General features: G+C 42.1%; 1 protein-coding gene across 1 annotated transcript; it reads left to right on the top strand.

The window, feature by feature from the left end:
• Positions 1-307: 307 nt before the first annotated feature.
• Positions 308-925, top strand: LOC121049189 (protein RISC-INTERACTING CLEARING 3'-5' EXORIBONUCLEASE 1-like). Its single transcript, XM_040505825.1, has one exon. The coding sequence runs from the start codon at positions 308-310 to the stop codon at positions 923-925; it is 618 nt and encodes a 205-aa protein (XP_040361759.1).
• Positions 926-15,390: the final 14,465 nt, after the last annotated feature.

Below are 15,390 nucleotides of genomic sequence, written 5' to 3'. Positions count from 1 at the left end.
CTCTACGGCCTAATTGCCCACAAACTTTTTTCTCAACTGATGAAAATTACGGGTATTGGAGATTTCACTGTGTTCACTAACTAGTAACGAATTTGTTCAGCAGACCAGAGGTATATGTAATCCAACAGCATGTAGTGACAGACTGGAGAGTACCCACCAGCCCTACTCTTGGCATGAAAACCATGTATTCCAGAAACAATAGTGTTACAGAAACCCAACATATTTTCCAACTCCGGCTACACGTACATTATCATTCGCATTCCATTCACTTCATGGTTCTCCGATCAAAATAGACCATTACTTCAAAATGAATGAACCTTTAAGAGGCTTCACCAACGTCATGAGCGACAGCACCAAAGTAGTCACTGAGATCGTCTGCGAACACGGTGCAGTGCACCTCTGCCTCTACCTCATCACCCAGAAAATCCGTGACGAGAAGGACAATATGGTTGTAGGGTTTGACAGGGAATGTTCTCTGGTAGACACGGAAGATGGCCGAGTCGAACCTCGGGTGGTCCTTATCAAACTCTTCTCCTGCGTCGGGTGTGTCCTTACAAGATTGAACCATAAGTCAGGCCATGTGTGCCCTTCGCTGCTCAACTTCTTCATGATGAAGGACATTGTTTTTGTTGGAGTTCATGTCAACGAGGACGTGAGGATGTTGAAGGAGAATTATGGGGTTGTGGTTAGGAATGTGGTGGAGCTGAGTGAATTGGCGGCATATGGGCTTCAAAAGCCGCGGCTTTTTGCTTATGGAGCAAGGGATTTGGCAAGAGATGTTTTGAAGCTGGGGCTTGAGCAGAGGCCTCAGAAGGTGGCTTGGATGAGCTGGACTGAGGAGTTTCTGACAGCGGAGCAGATCGAGTGTGTAACAATTGAGGCTTATGTTGCTTATAAAACTGGGAAGAAGTTACTGAGCAGCTAGGAGAAAAAATTGGTATATTCTATCGGTTAGTGATCTCAAAGCATGCAACGTACATCATTAGTTTACTGTGTCTCATTGTCCTAAGCTCGTAGTTATGTATATGTGTTGGCTTGATATACATTATTAACTAAGTTTCTGTATAAATATGCATTGAATCACTGTAAAAATTAAAATATATAAGATCTCGCGAGATATGACTGCAATAGATCGATGTTGCATGCACACTACCTCCAAAAGCATTTTCCACAAGATAGTGAATCCCTTATTCGATATCTTGGTAAAATAATGCATTAATTGTGATTTGCTGTGAGGATGATAGCTTAGAGTTTTAATTCCAAGGTTTATATGGTACTTTTATACAGCAATTCTGCTTAAAGACAAGCTTTGCAAAATTCACTGTTCAAATGGATCATCATAATTTGGTGTTTCAGCCATCATCATGCAAGCATTATTTTACTTCCATGCTTATTCTCACTTTGCAGAAAAAATTTCAGGGCGTTGACTTTTAATTCTCCCCTAGCACCATTAAAATGATTTTCTTCTATGCACGTATCAGCTACGTAGTGGAACACTTGTACACTTGTACTCACATTCATCTCCGAAATCTCCGATTGGTATCATACATCAAATCGGTTTGTTACACTTATGAACCATTTATCAAATTTTAGGATGTAGAACCTTACAAGCAGTGGCGGATTTAGAATACAAAATTAGGGTGGGCTAATTTAAGACTATTATTTTGTCAATAATGTTTCCAAGAACTTTGGGACATGCACTAAGAATAAAACATGAAAAAATTTGTAAAGAAACACTTCCAGAAAATTTGCAAAACAAGGAAAGAAATTTGTAACCAAAGAAGGAAGGGAGAGAAAAAAATAGGGGAAAAGCAGGAAAAAATAAGAGAATGTTAAAGGAAAAACACATTATGTGCCTTCGTCAAAGTGATTGACGGAGAGGGAATCAAGTAATTAGCAATCACCATCAATAAGCATGGATCAAGGACCAATTAGTAGTTAATGTCATCATTGTAATTGATATTTCCGTTGTAATTCTCTCCCTATATAAAGGGGGTATGAAATGAAATGAGGAGACTAATTCCAATTGTCATTTTACTTTTACACGTTATCAGCACGCTCAGAGTAAATAAGCAAAGAGAAAAAACTTTAGCTTTGAAAAAAAAACCCCAAAACCCTAGAGAATTTTTTTTTTCTGCCGCCACCATAAAAAAATAAAAAATAAAACAGATCTCCAAGTCAGCTTGATGCACTGAGGCCAGATTCCAATCAACCTCTCCACAGGGGCCTCCTCCCTGCCAGCCTCCAGCCCTGCGCACTGCTGCACACACCCTCGCCCAGCGCCTGCAACAGACCGGCCTCACAGACACAGCTAGCCCAGACCGCTCTCGTCCCCCCTGAGCGACCCTTTGGACACCCAAGCTTCCCCTTTTTGGACACCCACTCTAGAAGTAACCTTAAAAAAAGACCCAAACCAGCTCCTACGAGGCTCAATTCCGACACCTAGCTTCAACAAGGTTCAATTCCCGCACAATCAGGCGCTCCTCCAGCCCGATTCTGGCACGATTCCTACCAGACTGTCTTCGTCTTCCTCCAGCAGCCCATACCCGCCCGCTCCAGCCTCCAACAGCCTCTGCCCAGCGAGCCTCAGCCCCGCATCCTCGCAGCCTTAGACTTACGTGAGGCCTCCCACCTGCGACATCCGGCTCCGGCCCAGAAGAAGGTCAGAAACCCAGAAGAAGAAGAAGACGCAGAAAAGAAAGAGAAAAAAGGAGGAAGAAGAGAGAAAAAGAGGAAAAAAAGGTGTGATTTGGTCCAACAATTTAAAAAAAAAAAAAAAAAAAAAGAGGCTCTGCGGCCCAACCAGAAATAAAAGAAAAAAAGCAGGCCTGCAGCCCAGGAAAAAAAAAACAAAAAAAACAAAAGAAAAAAACCTTGTGGCCCATTGCTGAAAAAAGAGGAAGCGGCTCAGTTTTTCTCAAGCCCAAAAACATCGCTACACACGCCTGCATCAACACGAGCGTGTGCTAGGATTGTTTTCTTATCAAGTATATTTTCTTTATTTTATTTTATGATTTTAACCAAGCATGTGAATTTTATGCTTTTATTATATTTTGTTATTGAGCATGTTTAGTTAGCTAATTTTGATCATTTCAATCATGCCTGGTTACTTCTGTTTTATATGATTCTTTTTAAGCATGATTCTATATTTTATTGTTTATGTTTTTATCATGAAATTTTGAGCATGTTTTATTTGATTTACGCTTATATAAATTATGCCTACGCATGCTTTATATTATGCTATTGTTTACATTTTATTTTACGCATGATATATTACTGCTATTATTATGTGTAACATATATTTTGGTGTATATTTGTGAATTTTTTAGCATGCCATGTACTTAATTTTTTTATATGCTTTATTTATTATTACATGTGTTATGGTTAATTTTAGAATGCAACATATAAATTCCGCTTTTCCATGATAATGAAAATTCATGCGCATTATCCATACACACTTACTGTGATAAAGCATTTTCACATAGCATCGAAAGAAAAAATGTGACCACTACGAATCTTGGTCTTGAAATCTAATTCACATTTTTGGAAAATAATTTACGTGGATGTCTTTGTGACTGCGTAATTTATATCTTCTCTCTTGTTTATGTAGATGGCTGATCCAACTCGACCTGAATTTGACATCTTGGACTCAGAAGTACTTGAGTACCATCGTTGGGTTTCCGATGTGGAAACTACCTTTGTGGCAAAAGACTACACTGCCACCATTACCGACCCCAAAGATGATGAACTATCTAATAAGGTGAAAGCAAATGCCTTAATGTTTCTAAGGCGACATATTGATCCTAGCCTACACTGGGAGTACCTTCAGTTGAAGACACCCAAAGAACTGTGGGATGCTCTTAAGGGACGTTTTGGGAACATTCATAACACTTTGCTCCCAGAACTGGCCGTTCAGTGGAATGGAATCCGCTTGCTTGACTACAAAAGGGTCATTGACTTTAACAAGGACATGTTACGCCTAAAGGCACGCCTCAATTTCTGTGGAAGGGAAATCACAGAAGATGATATGATCTACGTACAACACTCTTTCCACCTTTCCTACTTCAACGCTTATACTAGCGGACCAGTATAGGCTGGAGTATAACAACAAAAGAATCACAACCTTCAATAAACTGATCAGCCTATTGCAAGCGGCTGAAAGACATAATGAGGTTCTCTTGAACAACAATGCCAGGCCTACTGGGACAAAGAAAATTCCCGAGGCTAATTATGGAAAAAAGAAAGGTGGAAATAACTCCAATGCAAGGGGGTTTAGACGTGCTGATCCCTATCCACGTGGCAACAATGCACCACGTGGAAAGGGACATGGGGATCGTGGAAACAAGATGCAAAAGGAAAGATTTGACAATGAACCATGCTATAGGTGTGGATTCAGTGGGCATTGGTACAAGAACTGCCAAGCAAACAATAGAGTAGTGGCCACTTACAAGAGGTATAGAGAGTCTAAAGAACAAGAGGCTCACTATATGGAAGAAGGAGGTCATGACCTAGACGTCAACCTTACAATTGCAGACTTCAATGGCAAAGAGGAACTTGCTAAGTCAATGGATGCTCTCAATCTTGACTGATCTGTTTTATTTTCCAAAGACAGTCGTGAAGGCATAATGCCTCATTTTTAATTAGACTACTACTTGGTCTTAAAGTTTATTTCAATAATGGTTTGATAAATTAGATTTCTGAACAAGACCTTGATTGGATTATCGTTGGCTTACTAATAATTTCAGATTTTATTCTGAAGCATTGAATTTATTCAATTTTATTTACTACATGCATGGTTTGAAATAACACTATAAAGATGTAAAGCAATACATCTAGAAAAAGGAAAAATTATTAGAATGAAAAGAATACCATTCTACGCAAATAGAAATACTCTAAAGAATATGAGTTATATTTTCTAAATACCTCCCATTTATTTGTAGGAATGAATGGAGGAGAACTTGAATGCTTAGTTGATAGTGGGACTACCCACACAATATTAAGAAATACGAAATTATTCATTGAATTAATAGCCTATACTTCCTCTGTGACTACGATGATTGGATCATCACAAGAAATAAAAGGGCGAGAAACTGCCAAATTTTTGCTGCCTAATGGCACAACATTTCAAGTCACAGACGCTCTATATGCACCAAGAGCTAATCGAACCTTGTTAAGTTTCAAATCTATTTGTGCCAATGGTTATCCAGTAGAAACACACTGTGAGAATGGAACTGAATACCTTGATATTAACTCTAATGAATGTGGAAGGAAACGCATTTTAGTAGAACTTATGAGTCAATCTAGTGGACTGTACCTCACTACGATTCGGATCATTGAATCCTATACTGTCACCAACAATGAAATGTGGGACACTGACTCATACAGGCTTTGGCATGACCGCCTAAGGCATCCCGGTCATGACCTGATGATCCGTATTTTAAAGAACTCATATGGACATCCCTTCTTTCGAGTGAAAAATAAAATGGGAGAAAAGTCCGCCACACTGCAAGGTGTCGGTCCTAGTACTGCTCAAATGCAGCCATTGCCTTCTGAAGTACCAAAAGCACTACCTCCCTCCCATTATGCCTCATTGACTATTTCAAAGGCACATCACTCATTTCGCAAACCCTGCTCTTTAGCAAAAACAGGATTGAGACCTTCCTATGCTAAAGATACAAAACAAAACATTCCATTCTTACAAAGGATACAAAGAGATATCTGTGGACCTATCCATCCAGAATGCAGACCATTCAAGTACTTTATGGTTCTGGTGGATACTTCGACAATCTGGTCACATGTCGTTTTATTGTCCATAAGAAATGCTGCATTTGCAAAACTCCTAACACAGATTATACTTTTAAGGGCTCACCACCCTGATCACCCTATCAAGTTTATAAGGCTTGATAACGCTGGAGAGTTTACATCAAAAGCATTTGATGATTATTGCATGTCTATCGGGATCGATGTAGAGTATCATGTACCCCATGTGCATACACAAAATGGTCTCGCAAAAGCCACCATCAAAAAGCTACAGATGGTGGCTAGGGCATTGGTTATGCGCACCAACCTGCCTATATCTGCCTGGGGTTATGCAATATTGCACGCAGCTTTACTTATTCGTTTCAGACTCACTGCTAGCCAACCATTTTCTGCGTACCAGTGGTAACTGGATATGAGCCTGACATTTCACACTTACGCATATTTGGTTGCGCAGTATGTGTGCCTATTGCGCCCCCACAGCGCACCAAAATGGGTCATCATAGACGATTAAGTATTTATGTTTGATACGAATCCCCAACAATTATCCGCTATTTGGAACCCTTGACAGGCGATCTCTTTACCGCTAGATTTGCAGATTGTCACTTTGATGAGACAGTCTTCCCGTCGTTAGGGGGAGATAGGAAAAAGAATTTTCCAAGGGAACGACAGGAATTGTCATGGTTTGTCCCCACTCTGTCTCATTTTGATCCCCACACTTCACAATGTGAAAGTGAAGTGAAAAGGATAATCGATCTTCAGAACGTAGCAGATTTGATGCCTGATGTGTTTACTGATATCGCAAAAGTGACGAGATCACATATACCAGCTGTAAATGTGCCTGAAAGGTTAGAAGTCCCCAACAAGGGGCACGGTGCCGCAGATAGAGGCACTGCAACCACACTTAGTGGAGGGGTGGTTGAGGCTGTGGCTCCCCAAAGGAAGAGGGGGAGGCCATTTGGTTCGATTGACAAGAAGGTGAGTAAGGCATAAACCGATCCATTAATCATCAATGTAGAGAATCCCTCTCATGAGATTGTCTCTGATTATAGTTATGTCCATGAATCAACACTGGAGGACGCTCCAATATTTGAAATGATTCTCGAGAACAAAGAAATCTCAATGGATTATGAGAGTGCGACATATGAGTTGATAGAAAGATCTTCCATACACATGGATGATGAAATTGCATACACTGTTGCTCAAGAAATCATAGAGCACGATGATATTGAACCAGGCTCTGTTGCAGAATGTCAACAAAGAGCAGATCGGCCTAAACTGAAAGAAGCAATCCAGGCAGAATTAGATTCTCTGATAAAGAGACAGGTATTTGGTCAGGTGGTGCTAACCCCACCAAGTGTAAAGCCTGTAGGACATAAATGAGTCTTTGTCAAAAACCGTAATGAGAAGAATGAAGTCCTGAGGTACAAGGCTCGCCTTGTGGCGCAAGGTTTCTCACAACGCCCTGGAATTGACTATGAGGAGACATACTCTCCCGTAATGGATGTTATAACGTTCCGCTACTTAGTTAGTTTAGTAGTTTCCGAATGACTGGAAATGCAGCTCATGGATGTGGTTATTGCATATCTCTATGGACTTTACATTACCTAGGTCAAGTGACTCTAAACCACGGAATGAGTTTGCAATTAGGTTGAAACGCTCACTTTACGGATTGAAACAATCCGAGCGGATGTGATATACCAGTCTAAGTAACTACTTGATTGGGAAGGGATATAAGAACGATGAATTATGCCCCTGCGTATTCATAAAGAAAACAAGTTCCGGATTTGCAATTGTAGCAGTATATGTCGATGATATGAACATAATAGGTACTGTTAATGAAATAAGAGAAACCGCGAGCTATTTGAAATCTGAATTTGAGATGAAGGATCTTGGGAAAACTCGATTCTGTCTAGGCCTTGAACTAGAACATCGAGTTTGTGGAATACTAATCCACCAGTCTGCGTATGTCCAAAAGTCAGGCAATTTAACATGGACAAAGCGCATCCTGCTAGCACTCCTATGATCGGTCGAAACTTAGATGCAAAGAAAGATCCATTTCGTCCAAAGGAAGATGACGAAGAGGTGTCGGGAGCTGAAATTCCCTATCTCTGTGCAATAGGCGCATTATTGTACTTAGCCCAATGTACTCGACCAGACATTGCATTCTCAGTGAACTTGTTAGCTAGATTTAGCTCAGCGCCAACGGAGCGTCACTGAAATGGTATCAAGAACATTTTCCGATACCTAAAAGGAACCATTGACTTGGGACTGTTCTTCCCCTACAGAGAGACAAGAGGGACCGCAGATGGAACTGCAATCCCTAAAGGAAATGTTGATGGCGAAAACGCCACTCACTACACCGAAACGCCAAATGACGTTTTGGTTGGTTTTGCTGATGCTGGGTACCTGTTTGACCCACATAAGGGTCGTTCTCAAACTGGTTATGTATTTACCAATAGGAACAAGGCGATATCTTGGAGATCAACCAAGCAAACCCTTGTGGCTACCTCCTCGAACCACTCAGAGTTCATTGCTCTACATGAGGCGGTTCGTGAGTGTGTATGGTTAAGAACTATCATTACACATATTCGAGGGACTAGTGGTTTGAGTTCTACCACTGAAGAGCATACTTGCATTTATGAACACAATGCAGCTTGCATCGAACAGATGAAGCTAGGTTATATTAAGGGTGATAACACAAAACACATATCGCCAAAGTTGTTCTACAATCAGTAACAACAGGCTCTCCTCAAGATTCAAGTGAATCAAGTAAAGTCTGAGGAGAATGTGGCAGATTTGTTCACCAAATCATTGCCCAAGGCCACATTTGAGAAACATGTGAAAAACATAGGAATGCGAAGTCTTTCCAAACTCCCTTAATTAATGCAAGTATCAGGGGGAGGTGTAGATGTCAGGGGGAGTCTAATACACACATGTCATCCTCAAATATAGAAGGTGAGTTGTGCTCTTTTCCTTCGACCAAGGTGTATTTTTTGTCCCACAGGTTTTTATTGTTACTTGGTGAGGTTTTTAGTGAGGCAACAACTCATGCACCATTTCATCTTTGACTTGGCACAAGGAGGAGTGTTAAAGGAAAAACACATTATGTGCCTTCGTCAAAGTGATTGACGGAGAGGGAATCAAGTAATTAGCAATCACCATCAATCAGCATGGATCAATGACTAATCAGTAGTTAATGTCATCATTGTAATTGATATTTCCGTTATAATTCTCTCTCTATATAAAGGGGCTATGAAATGAAATGAGGAGACTAATTCCAATTGTCATTTTACTTTTACAGAGAAGAAAATATTGTAAACCAAGAAGAAAGGGAGAATATATAGAATGGGGGGAAAAAGTCAAAAACAGAAAAAGAGGAATTAAACAAGGAAAAATTTGTAAAGAAACTTTTAGAAAATTTGCAAAACAGGGGAAGAAAATTGTAACCAAAGAAGGAAGGGAGTGTTGGAATTTTGGTTATAATATTTCAAAATACAATATTTATTTCTTGAGTTTAATCCAATTATTTGGTGCTTGTTTTCTAATAAAACCAGCTTCATTGCATATATAAGTTGGTAAATCCTTTATTTTCACTACATCCATTACAATTGTGAGGCATGTTAATTGCTTCTTTATCCTTGTTGACCAGTAAGTTTTTCTCTATCAGTTACAAAAGCCAACATTATGAATATTGATGATCATTATCGTACCTTAATTGCTAGTCTTCTTTTTGCTGAGTCATATATATACCCTCGTTTCCTTCCTATTATGGATATATGTGTATGATCATCATACATTCTCCTCAAGAGTTCTTTTCTCATATTCTAGTCAATTTTATGCCCTCAATATTCCTTCTTTCCTATGCCAAAGAAAAAAAATCAAGCATTTCTAGGATCCGAGTTTGCGAGTGTACGCTTACAAGGATTAACGGTTGTTGTATCCTAGAAGGTAGGGCGCCTGTTTGGCTCCAATTTTGCTGCAGCTGGTCAACATTCTCTTTTCTGCGCGGGCGTGCCAGCACCGTTCGGGTGCGGTCGTTGGGGATGTCCCTTGACCTGACTTCTATCAAGCAATTGTGGACGAGGAGAGCACCAACCTCGTCGTGGGATTCTTTGTGCCTCGTGGTGAGGACTTTTGCTGAGCTTCTTGTTCACACAATCGATACTCAATATTGCAGATTGAGTAGAGCGAAAACTACTGGGAAGTGAGGAGAACTTGCTAAAGCGTGACTTTAGCTTGGCTGGGTTGCTAGGGCGTTACCCTTGCTTAGCTGGTTCTGTAACCATTGTGGTCGCGGCACTACCGTCGGCTCCTGAGGAGACTAGGACCGAAGTACGTTGACAGAGGGTTTGGTGGCACTGAAAGTCGGCTTCTGGGAAGACTAGGACTAGGAGTGTGATCACCGGTAAGAGAAAGAGAAGGAGAGGAGTTGCTCTTAGAGAGGTTGCTCTAGAGAGAACTTAGATCATCTTAGAGATGTTGTTGTGTTGTGAATGTGTGTCTTAGAATGAGAGGAGAAGGTGTTTATATAGGGAAGAAAAAGAAGAGTGAAATGATGAGTGGAAGAAAAATAATGAAAGTGGAGTATGAAAGTGATTTGTAAAATATGGAAAAGATAGAGAAATGATGAAATGAAAGCAAAGCATGAAGGTGGAGAAACATGGAAGTGATGATGATCTATTAAAGAGATTGTAGAAGAAAAATATATCTAAGGAAAAGAGAAAAGCATCTAGCTTTCTTCATGTGGGTAGGAAACATGAACATGTGAATATTGAGCTGGTTTTAGGTCAGTTTCTGCCCCTTTATTCCTTCAATTATTTCTCCAACAAGACTTCAGTATAAGCCTTCGACTTCTTCATATGAAATTATTCACCATGAGTGTAGATTACTGTGGTAAAATTTCAGAATTTATTTCTATGTGGTTGGGCCGGAAATGCTGCTGGACCTCTTACAGGTCCAGTTTTCCAGTTTTGCTTCTGTAGAAAATTGGGCTGATTGTTTGAAGGCTTTCCACGTAAAACTAACTCTGGCACTCTTCATAAGAAATGATCCTTGGGATGTCTAGTATTAATCTGGAAAGTTTCAGCTCATTTAGATTTCATTTGGTTAGTCTGCAGCCCCTCTTTCCTTGTTTAGCTCGGTTTCTCCTAGCCGAAGTAAGAAAATGTGCTAAAGTTGACTTTCCATTTCCATGCTTCCATCATTTCCTTTTCTTACAGCTCGTATAATTCTCCATAGTAGGCTTTATTTAGCCTCTAAATAATATATTTCGAACTTGTCGACAATATATAGCTTGAGCCACTGGTATTGGCTTAATTTCTCTAACACGTGCCTTGTCAGACCAAAATATTCATTTTGGGTCCAAACATTGCCCCCCAGACCTCGAAGTCAAAGGTCTCTGTCTTGACTGAAGAGGTCTTGAATCAGCACTGCTCTTATAATATTGTTTCTTCAAAGTCGTTGTTCCAAAGCCACTTTTATTGGCTTGAAATTGCTTGACTGATTTCATATAGGCCTCTAAATAGGCCATAAAGCTTGAATGCCACTACTGAATTGCCTTTGTCATGAACTGACGCTTCCTTTGCCAACTTTATTGCCCCTATGTATCTGATGTCTGGTATGTAGTGAATTGGTGAACTTGGGCAGGTTGTAGGAGATCAGAACTTTAGCGTGCTCCTCATGCGAAGGAGACTGCTTTTGATCGCGAATGAGGATCCTTCTCTTCCTTGGTGGTTGCTTCGCCATGTGTATAGCAACAAGTATCTGCCTTGTTCGCTGGCTCTCTGTTGATTTTCTCAAATGTAGGGGTTGTAGCCGCTTTCCTGGCTTGATCAAAGCCTATAGTACTTGGCGACATAAGATGCAAAATAGCAAACTGTTTGCTGTCATTTAATCCTTCGCGAGTCTTATGCCGAAGAGGATGATTGGATCATGGCTATCGACATCATGACGTGTGACCAAGTGAAACCACCATACTTGCTGGAACTTTAGCATCTAAAACCGCCTCGGTTTTAATCATGTTTTAATTAAAAAAACATCAGGCCGCTATGCTGGCCCTGCCGTGGTAAGAAAAGGTGGAATATCTTCACTGTCGCCTTAGATGTGATTCTCAAGATGAAATAATGACTCATTAATTATCAACCAGGGCCACTCACTGGCCCAACTAATAATTAATCTCCAAAATATCTGAGCTATAAATCGAGGTGTAATGGAGAAGTATCTTCACTGTCGCCTTAGATGCGATTCTCAAGATGAAATAATGACTCATTAATTATCAACCAGGGCCACTCACTGGCCCAACTAATAATTAATCTCCAAAATATCTGAGCTATAAATCGAGGTGTAATGGAGAAGTATCTTCACTGTCGCCTTAGATGCGATTCTCAAGATGAAATAATGACTCATTAATTATCAACCAGGGCCACTCACTGGCCCAACTAATAATTAATCTCCAAAATATCTGAGCTATAAATCGAGATGTAATGGAGAAGTAATCCTTGCGACCTAGAAATGGCATCCAAAAAACCATTCGTTATCGATTAGGCAGATGAAATCACTGAGAAAGCCGCATTCAACTGGCGGACTAACATGAGTATTCGATGTAGACGTCAGACCAGAGAGGAGAGAAGCCGACTGATGAGATTTGGTGGCGGTGATAGTCAAGCGAGTCTGGGTCCCACACCTCGCGATCGTTTGCCAGATGATGTTATGGCCTATTATGGGCTTCCCATCCGCCGTCCCATAGCGGCTCTTCGGCAAGTGCCTGGTGATTTTAGCAGTTGGGGACCAAGAAGGAAAGTGGGCTTCTGGCCTACTGTCACTCCCGAGGAAAAGGTTTGGTATCAGGAGGTCCGAGCGAGAGATTTGGCCCGATGGGACGCGGTGGGTATCACCCAAACCATCGATTTATGCTTCTATCTGCCCTATAATACTAGCCCTGCACCGCTAGCCGCCGCTCTTTGCTTCTGGAACACCTCCAGCAATACATTCGATTTCCGGTTTGGGCAAATGAGCATAACTTTGCTGGATGTTCTTACCATCACGGGGTTGCCTATTGATTTTGACCCCTATGTGCATGGTCAATTTGATGGCATTCAATTTCCTTTGAGAATGGATATGGCTGGTCGAGAGCATTACAGCAAATCCTACCCATTCTGGCGCGACTATTACTGCACCCAGCGAGGCCATACAGGAGGTATCGCATTCCTGGAATTCTGGCTTTGCAAATTTATCTTTTGCACTTCTTCCAACAAACCTACTGGGCCCTGGAATTCTCTGGCCACTGCTCTCTACAATGGTATTTGCGTTGGCCTTGGGCAACCTGTATTGGGTGCGTTATATCGCTCCCTTTATAGAGGCATAATGCGCCCATTTGATACCTAGTGGTCGCTTCTGGATCCTTGCCTTTTGGCTGCAGATTTATTTCACTCTCTTCCGTCGCGGTGATATTCCAAAGGAACCTCCAGTTGATTCCCTTTTGGGGAACTGGCTTTGCCGTAATGTAAGGTATCGAGCTCCACCCTACTCCGAGTGTTTTATTTATTTGTACTTGCTGGGAGAGATGCCGGACCCAAAAATAGTCCTTTCTAGGCGTTTCCCTCCTCCCCTTGATGATGGCTTTCTGCCCAGTGGACGGGATCATAGTGAAAGAGCCCTCCTGGCCTTTCGTCGCGCCATCTCCTGCTTGGATATTCGTCTTGCCACTGATCGCGTAAGTTACGAGCTCTACGCCCCTAACCACTTTGCTCGCCAATTTGGGTTGGCCCAGTTGGTACCCTGGCCTCTGGTTGATTCTGCCAATTACTACACTTCTTAGCGGAGATTAACCCCACCTGGGTCTGCCCCCTTTCAGAGTCAGTTTACTTTGATAGTGATTCCCCCTTGGGTCAGAGCGCTATACCCTCTCAACGATGTCGATGATGACTATGCTGATTGGTGGAAAGAAGTGTCAGTGAACTGTTGGGACCTGCCACATGACGAACTCTTCGTCCTGATCTTTAGTGGCATGAGTAGCCCTGGTCCGGAGGACCGCGAGATTCTTGAGCGGTTCTCCAAACCTGCAGAACAACCCCCGCGTCCTATTCTACCTTCTCGCTCATTGCGTCCAGGGATACAAATCCATGAGCCTAGGGCAATAGTAAGTTTTTGTCTTTCTCCACCATTCCATTTCCTTGTGTTGATTTTCCCACTCTTATTCCTGAGTGTGTTTTGCAGCAAACTACCCAGAGCAGGACAGCCTCTGTTCAGGCTGGGAAACAAAAGGCAACAGCAGAGGAGACTTCTGAGGGAGAGTCTTCGCATGATGAAGATCCTGCTGAGGTAATTTGGTTAAGAACGATCCCAAACTTGTATATTTGGTGCTTCCCCCCCCCCTTTTGAGTTATGACTCTTTTCTCGTACAGGGCATTGCTGTATTTGCTTGCAAACGCGATCGAGCTCAATTCGTCGAAGAGAATTTTGAAGATGATGAACCTCTGCGAATGCGACTGGTAAACTCCGACCCCGTCTTATCCTATTTAAATTTTGAAATCTGGGCAGGATTTTCACTATGTATCTTTTGACAGGTCCATCAAAGGACCACTGATCCCTCTCGCCTGAGCGAGGCTGGACCCTCAGCCACTGCAGAAGAGCCAATTATCTCGCTAGTTTAAGCATCAACTAACCCTGTGGCACCTCTCCCATCTCCCACTACAGAGCATCTGCAAGGTCCTACCATTCTAATAACGATCTCTGATGACGACTCCTCGGAGGATGAAAGCGTGGAAAGCCACTCTGAGACTTTTGCCGCTTATGAGGAACTGATGACGACAGAGATTCTCGCAGCACTAGAGGTTCAAGAGGTGAATGAGGCAGGGCCTCTTCCTCTTGGTGACCACGTACCAGATATCGACCCGACAGCTCGAGAGGTAAGCCACAGTTTGGCCAATACTTTCCATTTCCCTTTAGATCCAACCCTGCTCTCTGACATTTCTGAACCTGACTAGGATTCTGTTTGTACAGAGGAGGTGGCTGCAAATCCTGCTGGTCTTATCGACGGGACAGTCGCCCCAGAGATGGAAAATGATACTAACGGTGGTGGTGCCCCCCAAGTCTCGCAAACAAATGAGACAACCGTCGAAGCTGAGGGCTCTGTGCTTGAATCTGCTCCACTTACCCATGGTGAGCCGCGAGTTGAGTTTCCCCCTTGAGGCTGAAGGGACAGACAACCTGTTGAAGATGAAGAAACTGAGGAAGCTGTCCATCCTTTTGCATTGGTGGTTCGTGATCCTGTAGCGCCTCTGCCGCCTCCTCCTCCTACCAGATTTGAGAGATTGATGAGGGTGTTGGAGGTAACTCCTCCTTCTGCTGTGGATGAGGCTAAAATGGTGCTTCGCGAACATCTAGGTCCTCAGGTATTGGAGACTGACATTCTCCCGCGAGTCTTAGAAGCCCTAAGGTATCTTTGCCAAGAGAAGGTATTGACCCTGCAGCAATTTAGTGCTATTAATGATCTGTTGAATGAACTTGATATGGCCCGCCGACGTCAATCGGCCGCGAACACCCAGGCTCAGGATGCTCAAGAGACTTTGAATAGTCTTTCCCAAGAAATGGACATCCCTCGCGGTATTTTAAATGAGCGAGCCATCCGCC

The sequence above is a fragment of the Rosa chinensis genome, chromosome 5 (assembly GCF_002994745.2).
Source record: "Rosa chinensis cultivar Old Blush chromosome 5, RchiOBHm-V2, whole genome shotgun sequence".
NCBI classification, from domain to species: Eukaryota; Viridiplantae; Streptophyta; class Magnoliopsida; order Rosales; family Rosaceae; genus Rosa; species Rosa chinensis.
The sequence above is the reverse complement of the archived record's forward strand: the minus strand, read 5'-3'. Positions and strand labels throughout refer to the sequence as shown.

What these genes read in the sequence shown, in the direction of transcription:
- LOC121049189 (XM_040505825.1), top strand. Translation starts at nt 308, where the DNA reads ATGAATGAACCTTTAAGAGGCTTCACCAACGTCATGAGCGACAGCACC.